The following is a 19,530-nucleotide window of genomic DNA, read 5'->3' as shown; positions in this document are numbered from 1 at the left end:
AACAGCAGGCTATGAGGGGGGTGGGGTGGGACCAAGGGGAGAGGGGAAGATGAATGGAGAAGGAGGGAGTTAGAATGCAGTCAAGAATTCATGGTGGCTGGCCACTGGTGGCTCATGCCTGTATTCCTAGCTACTCAGGAGGCTGAGATCTGAGGACCTCGGTTCAAAGCCAGCCTCTGCAGGAAAGTCCCTGAGACTTTTCTCCAATTAACCACTGGAAGTGGCTTTGTGGCTCAAATGGTAGAGTGCCAGCCTTGAGCTCAAAAGCTCAGGAACAGCGCCCAGGCCCAGAGTTCAAGCCCCACCACCGACAAAAAAGAAAAAGAAAAAGAATTCATGGTGTATGCTAAGAAAAATTAAGAAAAATAAGGAAAAGGAAGAATGTTGAAACTGCTTCATTCAATGGTAACACCTTTGTACAACCATTTAAAGATAACATGCTTCCCCCCAACCCCCCACGGAACAGCAGTGAACACTACTAAAACATTCCTATACTGAATAAAGTTCTCTGCACTCACCAAAAAATGCTTTTAATCATAGATCAAGAAAATGTGACTATATATAGTGGATTTTATTCATTCATCAGAAAGAATGATATTACATTATTTGCACAGAAATAAAGGGGCCTGGAAAATACTGAAGACAGGCTCAGAGTCACAAAGGACATGTTTTTATTTCCTCATATGTGGAGGTTAGATCTAATTTATAAATATATATGTCAACCTAGACTGGGTCATATGCATATATACACAAACGTATTAACTAAATTGTGGTATATGCAGGGGAATCCCAATGGTGTAAGCTCTTTTGAACAATGAACTTAAAGTTTAATGAAATGAATACCAGACAGCTGGAACTGAGGAGTGAGGAGTGAGAGGGGTGTGGTCAAGGGGAGGAGGGTAGACAAATAAAGACAGGAAGGGTAGGAAAATGAATCCATAATATTCAACCTATCTGTGATATAATCACATACATATATAGTTGCATAATATCCACATATTTGTGAACACAGAACTAGAAAAACTGAGGGGAAGGGTGGGGTTGGGAGAGATGGGTGAAAATGATGGAAGGGGTGACACTGATCAAGAGGCATTTGCTCATACCCTGACATGTGGAATGTAAACCCCTTTGCACAATCACTTCAAGGTGATCAAATGAACCTGCATAATGCAAGAGGGCTGTGGCCACGCTGACCTGACAGGAGCACACAGAGCAACGGTCATTCTCTAGCACCCAGATCTGCCCACTGTGCTTGACTCTGCCATCGTGGACGCAGTCACCGGTGCAGTTCTTCCCGTGGGGACAGCGGCAGTCATAGCCCCCGTCCAAGTTGAAGCAGATGGTGTCATTGGCACAGTTGTGCCTCCCGGCCCCGCATTCATCAATATCTATGGGGAGGAACAACACAGCACACACAGGGGATTTACAACACGCTACTTCCAACATTCCAACAGACAAAACGTGTCTCCTCACACGCAGCCCTTAACTATACATTAATTTTCACCTGTTGACACACATTTCCTGTCCCGTGATGACAAAAGCAAGGTAAATAATCAAGCCATTTGACAGGAAAGTATTATCACACCTTTTCATTTCAAAAACAAACAAAAGGGCTGGGGATATGGCCTAGTGGCAAGAGTGCCTGCCTCATATACATGAGGCCCTGGGTTCGATTCCCCAGCACCACATATACAGAAAATGGCCAGAAGTGGCGCTGTGGCTCAAGTGGCAGAGTGCTAGCCTTGAGCAAAAAGAAGCCAGGGACAGTGCTCAGGCCCTGAGTCCAAGCCCCAGGACTGGCAAAAAAAAAAAAAAAAAAAAAAAAAAAAAAAAAAAGGATCACCTTAGTGGAGAATTTTCAACTTTTATATCTCTGTAGATCCCATTCTACTTTATGAAACATTCATATTTTGGAAAGCAAAAAGATAACTCAATTTATTAAACAAAACCTGCTTGAAGCTGGGCACTGAATCCTAGCCATTCAGAAGGCTGAGAGCTGAGGTTCGTGGTTTGAAGTCAGCCAAGGTAGAGAAGAGAGATTCTTATCTCCAACTGACCACTAAGAAGCTAGAAGTGGAGTTGTGGCTTGAGTGGTAGAGTTCTAGCCCTGAGCAAAAAAAAAAAGCTCAGGGTCAGTGCCCAGGTCCCAAATTCAAGTCCCAGGACCAGCACAAAAAACAACAGAAACAAACAAACAAAAAAAAACTCCCCAAAAAACAAAACACCACAGCTCAGTAGTGAAAATTCCAAACAGTGCCTGTGAGATCTTCTTAATTACTCTGATGCTTACTGAATATCCGTTCTTAGTGGGAGAGAAATGACTTGGGACACCCTATAATTTATTATTCCATTTCAATCTCTATTCTCCAGTGCTACCTCCCACACTCAAGCTCTTCCAAGTTCTGTCTAGCGGTTTTCCCTTACAGGTGGTGTGTTTTTGACACTGTCCATAACCCCCTTTACTCACCTACAAAAAAAAACAAAACAGGTGACCATCAGCAATTACCATTGCTCTCAAAGTAAAGTTCTCCTTCATGTCTCATTTCTGCGGATCATTTTCTCCCCTGCCTGACTCAACTGGAGCCACCCATTCTTCATCTGACTCCCCATCCTGTGGGAATCACAGCCCAGAGCATTTTCATACAGATGAAAAGCAAACATGCCTTGACCCACAGCGCAGGGCCATAAGAAGAGATGCGATTCCTTTTATTTACCCCATAATTTGAAAGGTCACAAGCCAAAATACATTTCAGAGAGATTGTATGAGTGGCAGTAAGCAGTTATTTCCCATTTCATCAGATTCTTCTAAGTAAAGGTCAAGAAGGAAAGAATCAAATCATGGCAGGGGGGTGTGGGTAGAAAGAAGATGGAAAGGATGGCTTTTAATGAAGGAAATGCTATGCTAAAATCAGATGTAGTAAATAACTCCTTTACACGGCTTGATTCTAACATTAATTGGAGACTTGCATTGGTTAGATTATAACTTGAGTCTTAAATACTTAATGCTTCCATAAATTAATTTTGTCATAAATATGTTTATAAATATAAGCCATATAATATATATATTAAAAATTAGATAGCATCTTCAGAAATCAATAAATTGGGACAATGGCTGATCTTATATGTATAATGAGCGTGACTTGTTAAGGGTAATATTATTTATGATTACAGGTTATGAAGAGAATAAGAATTGATCACCAATATGCACATATATATATATACATACATGTGTGTGCATATAAATATATATATTTCAGCTCAGGGAAAATGTTCTCTTTGTAATGAAAATAAGATCTTATAAATCTGCTCTGTATTTGGTTTACTCAGAATAACAGCATACCATTAAATATATTTGAGTTGATCTTTGTCTCCATTTCATATTCTTAGACTTAGGAACTACAGTATGTAGATAAAACATTAACTCTAATAGTCTGACCTCTTTGACCACAAATTCCACAGACACCTCTTTATTAAAACATAACTTTTTCAATATCCATTAAAAAGATGTGGTACTGCTAATGGCAACAGTTGGATCTTTGAAACCATTTCATTTTGTCTGATGCTGAAGAATCAAAGGTCTATGACCAGATAATACATTTTATTTTTCCTTAAAGGCACAAAGAGTCTTTGGGAGTGTGAGTGTCTGTGCTCTTAAAAGTTTATAATCAGGCAATGGAAGAGAATGTCACAAATCACAAAGGTTGGCATGAGGTTGTCATACCTAGAGAAACATGTAGTACAAAATATCACAATGGACTAATTGTTCCAGTAGCATTTGAATTAGTGTGAACCTATTTCTTTTTCTACTGGTTATCTATACTGACTTTCCCAATGCAAAAAGTGTGTCCATTTGATGAGTGGCACTGAATTTTGGAACTCATTTTTACTCATAAAGGGATTATATACTACTTTAGCAATGTATCATGACACATAAACATTCCAGCTTTACAGGTATAGGTAAGTCCTTCAAAGAGTGACCTCTGTAGAAATACTGTTAAATCCATTTCAATTTGCAGTTCTCATCTGATTTGATCTAGCCACAATCTTCAACACAGCTCACTTCCTTTCTTAGAATATTTTTCTTTGTTTTCCTACCACGGTAAAAGCTTTTTCTGGATCTTTCTCCTAGCCATTATCTAGATATGGAAATTGTGCTGTGAATGAGAGGAGGTACAACAGAGTGTTTTTGAGGTAAGGTTGTGTTTGAAGGCCTGAAGTTTACAGCTATAAGATGTTGGAGGAACAGAACTGTAGCTAGGACTGGAATGTCCAGTGAGAGAGCAGACGACGGACTAAGAGGCAATGAGGCTCAAGAGAAGGCCATATCGAGCAGCCAGGAATGTAATCCTACACAATGAAGACTAGTGAGGAAAGCATGACTTGGGAGGGACGGGTGATAACATTGGAAGGGTTGACACTGGTCAAGGTGCATTTTATTCATAAACTATTTTGTAGAATAGCAGTGCATTTGCACTTACTGATAATGAAACTACAAATAAGACATCTGAACATTATAAAAGTAGTAAGCTATTACTTAGGAAGTTGTGATCTGAGGATCACAGTTCAGAGCTAGCCCAGGCAGGAAAGACTATGAGACTCTTATCCCCTATTAACCACGAAAAATCTAGAGTTAGAGCTGTGGCTCAAACAGTAGAGTGCTATCCTTGAGAGAATGAGCTAAGGGGCAGCTCCCATGCCCTGAAATCAAGCCCCAGCACTGGTCCTGTGTTTGTGTGTATGTGTGTAATACTATAATATATATAATGTATCTAATATTATTATAATATAATATATATTAGGAAAATAAAAAATTACATGAAATTTTCATTTTAGAAACATTACCTTGGTTTCCTTTTGGAGCACAGATTTGAGTGGATTAGAATTGGAAGCCAGAAGTATCAGTGAACAGACTGTTTCAAAAGTCCGGTTAAGAGATGTTCTTAACAATAAAAGTAGTCTCATTCAGTGGTTGGTTAAACCAGATCCTCAGAACAACCCTTGAATTCACAGTACATTCTCATCTTTACAGATGGGGAAACTGAGGTTTAGAAACATTGTACAACTTTCCTAAGTTCACAGTCAGCAAGGTATAGAGCCAAGAACTCAGGACTGTACTCTTCCTCCCTTATCCCTCTCTCCCTCCCTCCTTCTGACCTGCCCTTCTTCTTCCCTCTCTTTCTCCCTCCCTCCCTCTCTCCCATCCTTCCTTTCTTCATTTCATCATTTCTTTCCTTCTTTTTGTGTCAGTACTCTAGTGAGATAAGAATCTAGTGGACTTTCTTTCCTGGGATGGTTTTGAACTGTGATCCTCAGATATCAGCTTCCCAAATAACTGGGATTACAAGCATGACCCACCAACACTTTGCAGGACTGTGTTGCTAAGCATAGTGCTGTACCCATGGCAGCTGCTCTGAAAATATCCAGATAGAGGCAGTGGAAGTAAAATTAAAATGACTAAGTTATAGGTTGGCTTTGAATATTAGAAAAAAGGAGAGATCAAGATTGATATTTGAGGGTTGGGAATATGGCCTAGTGGCAAGAGTGCTTGCCTCGCATGCATGAAGCCCTGGGTTCGATTCCTCAGCACCACATATATAGAAAAGGCCAGAAGTGGTGCTGTGGCTCAAGGGGCAGAGTGCTAGCCTTGAGCAAAAAGAAGCCAGGGACAGTGCTCAGGTCCTGAGTCCAAGGCCCAGGACTGGAAAAAAAAAAAGAAAAAAGAAAAAAAAGAATATTTGAAAATTTATGTAGAGAAGTACAGAGGACTCTTGCTGGAGCATGGAAGGAATGGGCAGCATGAAACTGCTATGTGTGGGTTAGGATGAGTTGAACCACATTTTCCTCTAGTCTTGCACAGGAAGTTGTCTCATAACCCATTGTATATACAAGTCTGGAATTCAAAAAATAGAAACTGACCAAAATATGGATTTGGTGTGCAGATAAACTTTCATTATTATTTTACTAAAAATTAGCCCTTCACACATAAGTTCAAAGTTCACACAAGGCACTCCAAGTCACTTCCTCTGCCTGACCTACTTTTCCTATGTGAACTCTCCAGTAATAGCAACATGCTTAACAAAGTCCGAACACAAACACCAGGTGCACTGGGAAATCTTCCTCAAGGCAAAGGAGAAGTCATTTATCTCCGCTTCCTCACTGATCACCACTTATATTTTTTTTTCCTTTAAAACAAGTGAATTTTCCATTTCCACTTGTCTTGCAGCTTTGCTGTGTGTTAAGGAATCATGGTGTCTCATGCCTGCAATCCTAGTGCCTCAGGAAACTGAGATCTGAAGATTGGAGGATCATGGTTTGAAGCCATCCTAGGCATGGAAGTCTATGAGACTTGTATCTCGAATTAACTACCAAAAAGCCAAAAGGGGAGATATGCCATAAGAGGTAGAGCGCCAGTCTTGAGCAAAAATATGAAAGGTGCTCAGGCTTGTGAGTTCAAGCCCCAGTGCCAGCACAAATAAAAAGAAAAGAAATTAACTACCTTCTGTCTTACATAACAGCTATTGCACATATTTTATTGGTTTCTATGGCTGAGAATAGCAGCTATTCTTCATAACTGTATGTAGCAGATACACATAGCCAGTAATGACAAGCTGAGGTGAATTCATTTTTTTATTTGATCTAGGTAAAGAATTCATAGCATATGTGTCGAACCGCATATTTAACATAAAGTATAACTTGCTATTGCAAGTTAAAAGAATTCCCCAATCTTAACGATTTTCCAGAAAGTAAAGACCAGATGGAAAACATTGGGTGGGATTCCATGAATATGGAATATTATTTTGCAGAGGAAAAGGCTGGGTCATGTCCCAGTGTTTCAAATTTCAAACCTAGTACAAAGGTACAGCCAGAAAAAGAGCACTCTGATGTGTTACCTGGGGATTGTCTTCCTGGGATAAATGGTTAAGCAAAATAGCATATGATTTGTCAGAATGCAATTTATAAGCATATATGTGGGAGACATTATTATAGAAGTGAAACAGTACTGTTATTTATTCATGTCTTCAGATTTGAATGAATCTTATACTTTAGATTGATTATAAAACCACTGTGTGGTCTTGTCCACTTTGAAATACCTTTCTTAAAAATGTTAGCAACAGAAAAATGGCTCCTTCTCAGCTAAAATCATACTCCTAAAACTGAATCCTTCTAAATACTAATATTACAATTCTACAAATCGCTGCAATTCCAGTAAAGGGGTAGTTGTTTAGTCCTTTAGCATTTTATTTAAAATAACATAAGTGGGTTCTTTTATAAGACTTCTTTTAAAGTATGCTGTCTTCTAACAGCAGTAGATTTTTCTGATAACCTTTATAAATAAATTCTATTGGTAGATAACAGCAGATTTCTCTTCTGGAATTGTGCCTTTTAAAAAATAAACATTTCAGTTTCTTTACCTCCCCTTTCCTCTCTCCTGCTCTCTCTTACTCTTGCTCACTCTCTCTTCTTCAACCCTATTATACTAAAACAAACTTTTGCTAAAACTTAAGAAAATAGAAAATAAACATTTCTCTGTGGAATTTCATTGAAAAGCCTTTTTTATGTAGATAGGTGTCTTATAGACTCTTTTCCCTTTCTATCTTCTATTTATCGTGTGTTATTTTAATGTTTAGTTGAAATGTTCTTGTTACTTCCTGGGCTGAATACTCATGAATATGCTAATTATGTCCTTATCCTGAACTCTACTATATATCTACTTCAAATATATTATATATTATGAGTCTGTATCTATCCTATAATTCATACTCATATCTAATTCAAACATTGGTTACATGCATAACAGAGTCTCAATTAAATGATGATATCTCTCCCTATCTGTGTATCTATTTTTCTGTCTTTTATCTTCCATTTCAATTGTTTATGTTGGAAAATTAAATGTGTCATCTATGTGTTGAGGCACTGTGCTAGGAATTGGTGATATGGTAGTGGACTGGCAAATAGAATCTATGACCTCTGAAGCTTACATTCTAACATAGACCATAAGCAAACAAACAAATGAATATATCTTGTAATTTCAGGAGCATTTATGAGCTCTGTAAAGAAAAATGAGGCAGAGTAAGTAAACAGGATGTTGGACATTGGAGCCGTTTCAAATTTGGAGTGTAGGAGAAGCAATCTGAGTGGAAATGGGAGCTAAATGAAAGAAGAATGGTGCAAAATCAGGAGGAGTGGAATTCCAGGCGAAGGGTACAGCTAATGCAAAGTAATCAATCTGGTGAACATAAGAAATGGCAAGAAAACCAGGGATGCATATTAAGCTGGCTCTTATAAACCATGGTCGGGGGCTGGGCTTTCGTCTGAGAGATGGGAAAAATTCCAAGAGTCTGAACAGAGACGTCACAGGTTCTGTGACAGTTTTAGAAGGTTTATTCTGTGTATTATAGGGAAAAGCTTCTAGGACAGTCAGGAGGGGCAGAAGAACAAAATGCAGGCTGCTACATTCCTATAGGGCTGAGAAGCCATTTTTCTGCCAAGGGCCGTTTGGATATTTGCAACATCATTTGTGTGCCATATAAAATTCTCAACATAGGCAGTCTAATGCTTGTCTATTCCATCACGTGACACACATATTTCTTGCTTTTGGCTTTTAAAACCAACAAGTTGTATGCTCTCCATCCAAAGGCTTAGATCAGCAGTAACAGCAGGGGTGATAAGCAAGGATCAGGTTGGAAATGTATACTGAGTGCTCCTTTTTCCCTCCTTCTTTCTTTATTCTCCTCCTCCTCCTTCTTTTCCTTCCCTTCTCCCTCTCTTTCTTCTCCCTCTCCCCGCCCCCCAGGCTCCACTCCCCATCCTCTTTCCCCCCACCTCCCCAAGGCAGGGCAGGCCTGGAGCTAAGCTCCTTTGATCTCCTATGTAGCTCAGCATGGCAAGCACACTCCATGTCACATGGCTGTGGATTTATAAATGGTCTCTAGAGCTTTTTCTTTTCTCATTACTAGTCCTGAGCCTTGAACTCTGGGCTCGGACTCTGTCCCTGAATGTTTTAGCTCAAAGCTCTACTACTTGAGCCACAGCACCATTTCTGGCTTTTTTTGGTAGTTTATTGGAGATAAGAGTCTCACAGACTTTCCTGCCCAGGCTGGCTTCAAACCTCAATCTTCAGATCTCAGCCTCCTGAATAGCTAAGATTACAGGTGCAAGCCACCGGTGCTTAGCTCTAGAGCGTTTTATAGCCTAAGCTGGCCTGAGACCACAATCCTGCTCTTCTCAACTTCCCAAGTAGCTAGGATTCTGGTTGTGAGCCATTGGCACCAGCGTTCTTGCTGTGTATAACTTTTAAAAAGTCAGTTTTCTGGGAGACAGCAAGGGAAGGGGTGACATTGTCTAAAAAGAAATGTATTCTTTACCTCACTTATGTAACTGTAACCCCTCTGTATATCACCTTTACAATAACAATAAAAAAATTTTAAGTCAGTCTTTTTTTTCAGTACCTTGTTCATGATAGGCAAGCATTCTACCATGTCCCCGACCTTTTTGGCTTTATATTGTTTTGAAACAGTATCTCCCCACCTTTTGTGTGGGATGGCATCACATTTGTGACCTCGTGCCTCCACCTCAGAAGTGCCGGAATTGCAGGTGCATAGTGCTATGCCCAGCTATAAGACTCAATGCTACACTGTGGCATGCAAGAGAAGTAGTTTGTCACCACAGGACTGCAACCCATGGCTGTCAGTACTCTCTACAAGCAAATGTTTCCTGAGGAACATCCCCAACTCCAAGTTGCAACTCTCAGACAACACTCATTATCACCACAGTGATTATTAGCAAATATCAGGTTTTACACCCAGAGTAAGGCAAGAGCATTCCCATATTTGTAGAAATCCGGATGAGCCTTGGCTTGAAGTCCAGATCTCCTTCTGCTGATCTTGGCAAAGCAAACTGGGAACCCTGGCATCTATCACCCAAGTCTGCTTGGCTCTACTTTGTATGACAAACCTTTGAGGTCCAAGGATAAAAGACATCCTAACATTAAGGTATCCGGTACTTTGTGCCAGATTCTCTGAGGATTTCATCAACTGTATCATCTTAACCTCCATTATCCTCTCAAGCTGTTGCACTATGAAGGCTTAAATACAAATGAAGAAAATAGTTGAGACCTTGAGTTTTGCTTTTTTTTCCTTTTCCGGGCCAAGAATTTGATGGCAAGCTCAGGGCAGGCTTTGCCCTTGGCGCTGATTCACTGGGATCTGCTTGCTCTGTCTTGCTTTTAAAAAAATATCACACCTCTTAAAGAGAATACAGAAAACTAGAAGGTGCCAACTCACTGAAAAGAAGTCAAAATCAATGGTCAATTATTGTATAGAATATGATGGAATGTCCCATACCTGCAGGATTAAAAAAGTGTTTGGAAGCAGAGATCATATTTTATGTATCCAACAGATTAGCATTCACTTCATATCTCTTACTTTGCCAGGAAAGCAATATGCTAGCAATAGCTCAGAATAAGATACACTGTGTTAATAGCTGTAGCTAACCCCCTTGCCCACCCCCCGCATCTTGCTTTCTTCCTCTTTTTTTTTTCTAACTACTTTTAGGTCAGATTTTTGCAGGCTCCCATTTTCAAAAGTTTTTGGGTAACTATAAGGTTTTCCATTCTGAAACAGAAGTTGACTCTATTGACAATGTCACAATGTCACAAACCTAGACTAAAAATAAATGACCTTGCTCAGCAAGCATAAGTTAGGTAGTAACTTTCTGTCCAATCACTAGTGTGCTAATGAACAGCAACACACAGGAATGTCTTACATATGAACTCAGTGAGCACCGTTCACGCTGTACTGGGTACTGTCCTTGCACTGACCTTCGCAGGATTCTCCACTCGGGGAGAACATCCCATTGTCGTGGTAGCCGTCCCTGCACTCGCAGTGGTACCATCCCGGCAGGTTAATGCAGCTGGCACGGCTGTCACACTGGACAAAGCCATCCGAGCATTCATCAATGTCTGTTGGACAAAGAAAGCAAAAGTGAGATTTTTTTTTTAAATGCAGCTGTTCATTTTTCTTTTCTTGGGTGTGTACTGGCTCTGAGGCTTGAACTCAGGGCCTGCACACTGTCCCTGGGCTTGTTTGCTCAAGGCTAGTGCTCTAGGACTTTGAGCCACTGCTCCACTTCTGGGGTTGTTGTCTTTTTGTAAATTATTGGAGATAGGAGTCTCAAGGGCATTCTTACCCAGGCTAGCTTTGAAGTGTGATCTTCAGATCTCAGTCTCCTGAGTAGCAAGGATGATAGATAGGAGCTGCTGGCATCTGGCTCATGGTAACATTGTAACAGTATTTCTGAACTATGAATGTATTTGCCTCTATGGTTCCTTTGCCTAAGAGGAATACTGCCAGTAACTCCTACTGATGAAATAATTCATAGTGGCCAAATCAGCTAACCACTGATTCCTGACCTCCAGCGATCACGCACTTACTGAGCTCTACTGCTCTCCTCTGTGGAACAGGCCTCTTCATATCCTGGGCATCCTGAACTGACCAATCTCCAGTTATAAATGAGTCCAGAGCCTGTGCTCCCTTCAGTTTTGTGTGCTTTTCTCTCCCAACCCAAACGATGTAGAAAATTGATTGTGTCATTTCTTAAAGGCATGGACAAAAGGAAAATAGGCGGAAGGATTGGGTTGGAAGGAGGCCATGAAGGGATGTTTAGAGTCTCTCATTTTAGAAAAAAAAAAAAATGGATCCTGAGGATAGGTCATTCAGAAGTACAGAACTCTCTCCTCTGAAGCAAGCATTCCCATGTATAACTGGCTGCCAGTTTAGTCCCTTTTTCTGCCTTAATTGAAAGGTTATCTTATATTTCAGCTGTTATTTTTTCAATTTTACTCGTGTGTGTGTGTGTGTGTGTGTGTGTGTGTGTGTGTGTGTGTGTGTTTTCTTTTCAGTGCCAGTCCTGGGGCTTGAACTCAGGGTCTAGCCACTATCCCTAAATTTTTCTTTTTTCTTTTTTTCCTCAAGGCTAATGTTCTATCACTTGAGCCACACACAGCTCCTCTTCTGGCTTTTTGGCGGAGATAAGACTATCATAGTCTTCCTACCCAGACTGGCTTCTAACCTTGAACCTCAGACCTCAGCCTCCTGAGTAGCTAGGATTACAGAGTAAGCCACTGGCACCCAGTCTTTATTCATAATTTTAGCATTCAATAATTATTGTATATATGTTGAATGTAAAACTATTGAGTGGCAGAGATTTTTAAAAGGGTTTATTTCTGTACTCATTGGATTTAGCATCTATTTCAATCATGCCTTGTTTGGAGAAGATCAAATTCATAAAAATATTAATTTACTATCATATGGAACCATGTTTCCAACATGGGATATGCCATCAATGGTGTGGTATATAGGTGGTCATGCACAAATACTTTATTTCACAGCTGCTTCTTTCTTTCCCTCCCACCCCAAGTTGACATTTTGCCTCTCCTCACAGTTCTACCTAAGGTTTGGGGACAGATGATCAGAGATGATCATTGTTAAAACTATGAGATGATCATAGCTTTAAATAGTTTTAGAGATGATCAGTTCTAAAACTATAACAACTATAAAGCGATTCTTCCTCCTCATTTCCTCACATTGTGTAACAAGGTACAGTGGTCTTGTGAAGGTATTTTTACATATGGATCATTGCATGAATTGATGCATTTGTGGATAGAGAGAGGATGATCACTGGAGAATCCTGATGTGCCATCTTGTTTCACCCTTCTCCTGTCCTGCTAATTATGATCTGTTTGTGCAAACTTTTCTATTTGGGTTAGAGTAGGTAAAAGGTGAAAGTGTGCATGAACTGCCAAAGTGTGCACTTAATAGCAGAAGACTAATTAAAGTCAAAGATCAAATAAAATAAGTATCCTCAACTATAATCTATTTTATGTCATACAGTTGCTTAGATACTTGGGAAGTATTTAATAAAGGAATACAGTCTCACATATGTAGCAATAATGTACTCATGAATAATAAAAATATGAAATTCTTTAGAACCATCTGTTCCTAAAATCAGTAACAGTCAATGTATAATCCTCTTCCTTATAACCCACAATTTATAAGTTGAGTATTTTCTCTGTACACATGAATGAAGACAAGTTATAATATACAAATATACAAACACACACATGTTCACTTCAACTGTGCACATATATGCCTTATATATTTTGTAATGAAGAAAACAGTAAAAGAAGATCAAATAATTTGTTTCTTGAGTTCTTTCTTGAGGTAAGTTAAAACCTGATCTTATAAGATATAATTGAATTACATAGCCAGAAAACAAAAGCAAACTGAAGATTGTTCCTTATAAGAACTATCATGTTGGAACCAATTATTGCCCAAATTAAATAAAAACATGTGACTCTAGGTTGCATAAGATTATAAGACTTAGTTCTGCCCAGCAGACTTTAATTTTGTTCTATGCAGTAAACAGAAAAGCCAAACCAAGTGTTTTATACACATACACATACACAAACACACAATCACTATTTCATTATACATTCAGCCTTAGGAAGGAACTTGTTCATTAACTCCTTAGGGACAATTAAAACTTCTTCAGTATCTACACTTAGAACAGTCACCTAGTTATGATAATCAAACATTGTCTCAAAGCACAGAGAACATCTAAAAGTTTTTCAGCTACTGTCCATGAGTAACAGTCGTGCTCTAGGGATCAAATCAGATTATAGATTCACTGGATAGCACAGGTTTTGAAGTGGTCATTAAAAACAAACAAGAAAAAAAAAGCCTGAAAAAGATTATCTGAACTTTTAAAAGCTGGAAGTGGAGCTGTGACTTAAGTGGTAGAGTGATAGCCTTGAGTGAAAAGCTCACATATAGAGCCCAGGCCCTGAGTTCAAGCTCAAGAACAAGAACAAAACAAGAAGCTGATGTTTTGCTCTCAAGTTTGGTGGCACCAGGCAGGACTTTCTAAGACGCTGCAGATCACTCTTGTCCATGGCTCTTGCCATCAGCATTAAACAGTCATTTTGCTGAAAAACTTCAATGTAGGCATAGAATGAGCCTCTCTCATAATAGAGTAAGAGTTATTTCTAATCTAATAATATCACTAAGAATAATATAAATGTTCAAGTCTTTGGAACTACCTATTGCTAAAATGGACCCCAGTCCGTCTTTAATCCTCTTCCTTATAAACTATGAGAAAATTGATCGTTAGGCACTCATATTGTATACATTAAAAAGGAAAAGAAATCCAATTCGTTTTTGGATGAGCACACTATTTTTAGAGGCAAAGCTATTGTCTTTCATACTATTTATTGTTAATAAAAATGTGACATCATTTCTCATGAAAAAATTGAACTTGTTCTATTTATATCACAATCTCATGCACTGCTAGTTAAATTATATTGATAAACAGCAGGCAATTAGAGATCCTCAAAACAATTAATCAATGCTTGATTACCCACATGTGGGCTATTTGCTTTCTAGATTATCTCCAGTAATTTTTTTTAATCACAAGGTCATTTCCCTCTGTCTTTTGTGGCATTTCTGGGAGTCTATTTTCAACATTTAGATGAGAGTCCTCAAGGAACATAAACTTATTTGAGAATCAAATTAGCTTTAAGCGCTTTGCCTAATTTGGATATAAAATATTGCTGAAAATTTCACTTGAGAAGACTGATTTTCTCATACAAGTTGTTTGATACTACAATATTACAGCATAATGTAAGTAAATATTAGAAACTGTAACATTCTCTACAGAAGTTGTAAATGTGGTAAAAACTGTTCACATTACTTGAAGTTCATAATTAGGAAGTTTGTGACTTTTATTATAAGGGCAGGTGAATGTAGTTATAACAGTCCATGTACATATGTGAAAATGGAACTAGGTAAATGGAGGGAATACATGAGGAGAGGAGAGAAAGGAGAGAATGAGGAAAGAGGAGACACACTGACCAAGATACATTGGTTTGAAACACCTTTGTAGAACTACTTAAAGATAAATAATAAAAAATTTAATATAAATATGCATAGATACAACTACTTCATCATAGTTTAGTCATTACCACAATCACATGAATATTCTTATTCTTGGGTCATAGACAAAGAAGTGGTCACAGCAAAGACATTGCTCAAGGTCATATAATAGATCCGATCTCCAAAGTTCACACTTTGACCCCACATACAATATCTCAGAAATGAATGAGACAAATACATACATCTAAATATCTAAGGGAAAATTTCTGTATTAGAGAGAAAACATACTTTAGTCTCTTCCAGAAGCTAAGTAAGAGGTTATGCATAAAAAGACAAGAATCAGTCTCATATCTAATCTCTTACTTGCATAACTATAAAATTGTAGGTTCTAATCATGGTAGGTACACCAGAGATGGTGAAGCAATAATCTGAACCCACAATTTTATATTAGCACCGCAGTCAAATTCCTATGCATACAAATAGATACATTTTAAAATATTACTCCTTAAGTGTATGTCCCAAGCATTAGCTTAACTTTTACTGATAACATATTCTAAAGTAAAATAAAGTAAATAAAGTATAAATATAATGTAATATAAAGTAAAATAGTATAATAAGTCAAGGTAAAGACCTATGACTGGGCACTGGTGGCTCACACCTGTACTTCTAGCTACTCAGAAGGCTGAGTGAGATTTGAGGATTGAGGTTTGAATCCAGCCCTGGGAGGTAAGTCCATGAGACTCATATCCAATTGATCACCAGCTGTGACTCAAAGTGGTAGAGCACTAGCCTTGAGTGAAAAAACCCAGGAATAGCACCCAGGCCCCGAGTTTAAGCCTCATCACTACCACCACCACCAACAAAAAAGATAAAGACTTATTAATAAGTCAGTATTCTCCTTTTGGAAATGGAAATATATAGCCTATCTTTTCAAAACTGTATTTCATTTTATTGTACTTTGAATATATAATTTTATTTGTTGTTATTATTTGTTATTAATTTACTAATTGAAGGTATCAGGTAAAAGGCAACAGTAGAAGATATTTTCAAAACATACTCTAAGGGCTTAATGTCCAAAATACATAAGGAAGTCAATTTAATAGCAAGAAAACAACCCAAATAAAACTTATGGGTGAAAGGCTTGAACAGACTTGTATCAAGAGGACTTAAAAATTGTCAATAAGTAGATGAAGAAGTGTTCACTGTTTCTAATCAGCTGAGAATTTCAAGCCAAAACTATACTGAGATACTACCTCACTCTTGTTAGAATGGTAATAATCAAAAAGACAAATGGCCTGTAATCAGGCCAAATCAAGACAAATGGTGTTGGAGTCTCAGGCCTGTAATCCTAGCTATTCAGAAGGCTGAGATCTGAGGATCATGGTTTGAAGCCAGCCTAACTTCCAAAAAAAAAAAGATAAATGAAATGATAATAGGTGTTGGAGGAGGTAGAGAAAAGGTAACTTTATATATCGTTGGTTAAGCATTTAAATTACCCACTGCCATTATGCAAAACATTATAGAGATTAAAAAAACCAAAAAGAACCACCTACGATCCAGCAACCTTCTCACTAAATACATATCCCAAAGGAAATAGAATCAAATGGGTGTCTGCACTCCCATATGTATTGCAGTATTACTCACAATAGTTATGTTGTGAGATAAGCCTACGTGTCCATCAATAGATAAATGTAAAAAGAAAATAGGACATGCAGGAAAAACTATTCAGCCACAAAAAAGAATGAAGGCCTGACCTCTGTAACGACAGGGTTATTAAGGTTGGATCTTGTTAGAGAAGAGGAAACATCTCAAGAGATGCACTGTGAAATGTAAGGACCACAGATGATGATAATATATGTTGTTCGTGAACAATGCTAAGACACTGAACAAAAATGATCCATTTTGAAGATATAAATTTATTATCTAGATTTCACCATTTAAAATGTATATTTAACTCAACAACAGTTATTGTGTATATAGTAAACATATGAATGTTTATCTGTAAATTAGAAAAAGAAAACAGCACAGGGAGTCATACTGAATAGAGCATGGGAGAAAAAGATAGAGACTTAATTCGTGCTGCCACAGGCACCCGAATAACTGGGGTCCCTGGAAGCTGAGAGAGGCTCCTTGGAGAGGCTCAGGGGTCCTCTGGAGCTCCCAGAGCAGCACAGCTCTGCCGCCTCTAATCCTGGATGCTTGGCCTCCAGAACTGTGAGGGAATGGATTCCTAGCTTTCTTCAGCTACTCACATATGGTATGTTGTTACAGCAAAAAAAAATCACACTATTTCATTTACATTCTTATCCTAGCTGTCTCTCTCCTCTAGTCTAGACCTGTACATTCATACATTCATTCAATTTTCCCTCAATATTTCCACTTCATACAGAATTTCTTCTTTTGAAGTCTTCCCCATCTCAGAAGAGACCATCTCATTAATCAGGCCTACAAGACTAAGATGAATTCTTCATTTCTCTTTTTCATACTCCTTCTTATAATTTAGCACGAAATCTTACTGGTGAGGTCATCCAAATATATCCAGCATCTAATAATTAGTTTCAATCACACTGGTGATTATCATTCCAGCCTATGTCACTACCATCTTTCATCTGAGCAAATATAGCATCCTAATTAATCTTCTTGGTTCCATTTCTTCTTCTTGAAGTGCAGTATGAGCCAGATGGATGATCCTTTTAATATATGATTGATAGTGTCATAACTGCTCAGATTCTATTATTCATTCACAGAGAAATATAGGATGGAACTACCTTGAAAAATAAATCTGCAAGAAATATATGCCCTTGGTAACAACTCTCTAATTCTAAGGCTGTGGACTACATTTCCCAGAAGACCTTTCTCCATGAATGACTTTGTGTTAGAATTGAACATTGAGGGGAAATCCCAAGATCTGCTGCTGAAGTTATTGTTAAGGGCTCCAAGAGCTCTGGCCTCTCAGTACAATATACATGTGAAGTGAATTGTGAAAGCTTTATATGTTCTCTGGTTGCAGCCTCCAATACTTTCTGTCTGCCAACATTTCCTACATCTATGTAAGATACAATCAATAGATAGCTCTTTTTATTTCCATGAGATGTACCATGTTATGGCCTGAATATGACATGTTCTGCTCAGGCTCATGTACTGAAGACCTGCTCCCAGATGGTGGTGATATTAAGAGAGAGAGAGAGCTCTTTGCTAACTGGGCCATCAGGAGGTAGCTTCCTTGGGGGAAGTAGGCCCTGGGGATGTAGCTTTGAGTCTCATCTATGGACCCCCACCCCCACCCAGATTTCTGCTCCCTGCTTCCTAGTTGCTACCAGGTGTGAAGTTTCCTCTGCTCCCACTGTTTCACTACAAGCCTAAAGCAATGGAGCCAGATGACCATGATAAGCTCTGTGACCTGAGGCCAACATAAATCCTTCTTCCCTCAAGCTGTTTTCTCAGGTATTTTGTAAGAGCTAAGAAAGGCTGGCTAATAGAGGGTCTATCATCCTAACTGAAGGTATACTGATACAATACTGTATAAGATGTTAGACACAGTTGACTCTGAGTAGCAAATGTGTGTCAAAGAGTAAAAGAAAAAAATGATCATCAATTAGAAGCTTTGAAAACAACAAAATACATTAAGGATAAGAAATATGGAGTATACTAGTTGTCTCTCTAGTAGAGTCTTTATTTGTTTATAATGATCTAAGCACTAAAGGTTGGTGTATGTATGCTTATATGGGTCCTAAGGCATGAACTCGGGGTTTAGGAGTGAAATGCTCGAGTTCGGATCCCTCAAAAGACCTCCAGAGACCAAGACCAATGCAAGCAGCAAAAAGGGAGTTTATTTCAAGCTAGCTGGGTCACTCACTCACTCAGCACGCTGGTGACGCTAAGAGGCCCTGAGCCTCGGGCTCCCCGATGTTTTATACATTCTTTGGGGAAGGCTGGGATTTAGCATACATCATAGCATCTTTTAACAAATCAACACACACCGCGGGAAAATTATAATATAATTCTTAAGCATGTTTGGTGCATTTGGTGGCAGGAAGGAATCTGGAAAGGGTCATTGGTCAGTTCAAGGGATCCATGCATTTAAAATTGATTGGTTAAGCCATAGGGGTGTAGCAAGGGGGATGTGTGCACAGATGCAGGGTTTTGATTAGATATTGGACATGGCACTCACAGTTGGATACTGGAAATCCCTCTCACAAATACTGGAAATCACACTCACGATTAGATACTGAAAATTCCACTCATAACTCACAGTTGGATATGGTCTTTACCAGGAAGTGAGGGGTGGGGGGGGTAGGACTTACGGTAAGGTCAGTCAAGTACAGAATGGGGTCTTAGCACAATATGGAGTTACTCTGGTCCTTCACTCTGGCTCTACAGGAGCTATCTCAAAGCTTCTTCTTTTTTGGCTCAAGGCTAACATTCTGTTACAAGTTGAGTCACAGCTCCACTTCTGGCATTTTATGCTGATTAACTGGAGGATAAGAGTCTCTCGGCTGGAGATGGCTTGAAGCCATGATCACCAGGTATCAGCCTCCTGAGTTCCCTGACCAGGAAGACTCCTTAACCACCTTCTTTTGTTGAGGGGGGGATAGGGGGA

The 19,530-nt window shown here is 38.9% G+C and overlaps 1 protein-coding gene across 1 annotated transcript in view; it reads right to left on the bottom strand.

The window, feature by feature from the left end:
• Nell2 (neural EGFL like 2) overlaps positions 1-19,530 on the bottom strand; it is a 328,665-nt gene that overhangs the window by 9,558 nt on the left and 299,577 nt on the right. Inside the window, exons 16-17 of the mRNA XM_048350874.1 lie at positions 10,820-10,960; positions 1,195-1,388 (exon numbers count right to left, since the gene is read on the bottom strand). Coding sequence (XP_048206831.1) covers positions 1,195-1,388; positions 10,820-10,960 — 335 coding nt within the window. The remainder of the gene's footprint in view (positions 1-1,194; positions 1,389-10,819; positions 10,961-19,530) is intronic.

The sequence above is a fragment of the Perognathus longimembris genome, chromosome 1 (genome assembly GCF_023159225.1).
Source record: "Perognathus longimembris pacificus isolate PPM17 chromosome 1, ASM2315922v1, whole genome shotgun sequence".
Lineage (NCBI taxonomy): Eukaryota > Metazoa > Chordata > Mammalia > Rodentia > Heteromyidae > Perognathus > Perognathus longimembris.
Note: the sequence above shows the minus strand (reverse complement) of the source record. Positions and strands in the feature narration are given on the sequence as shown.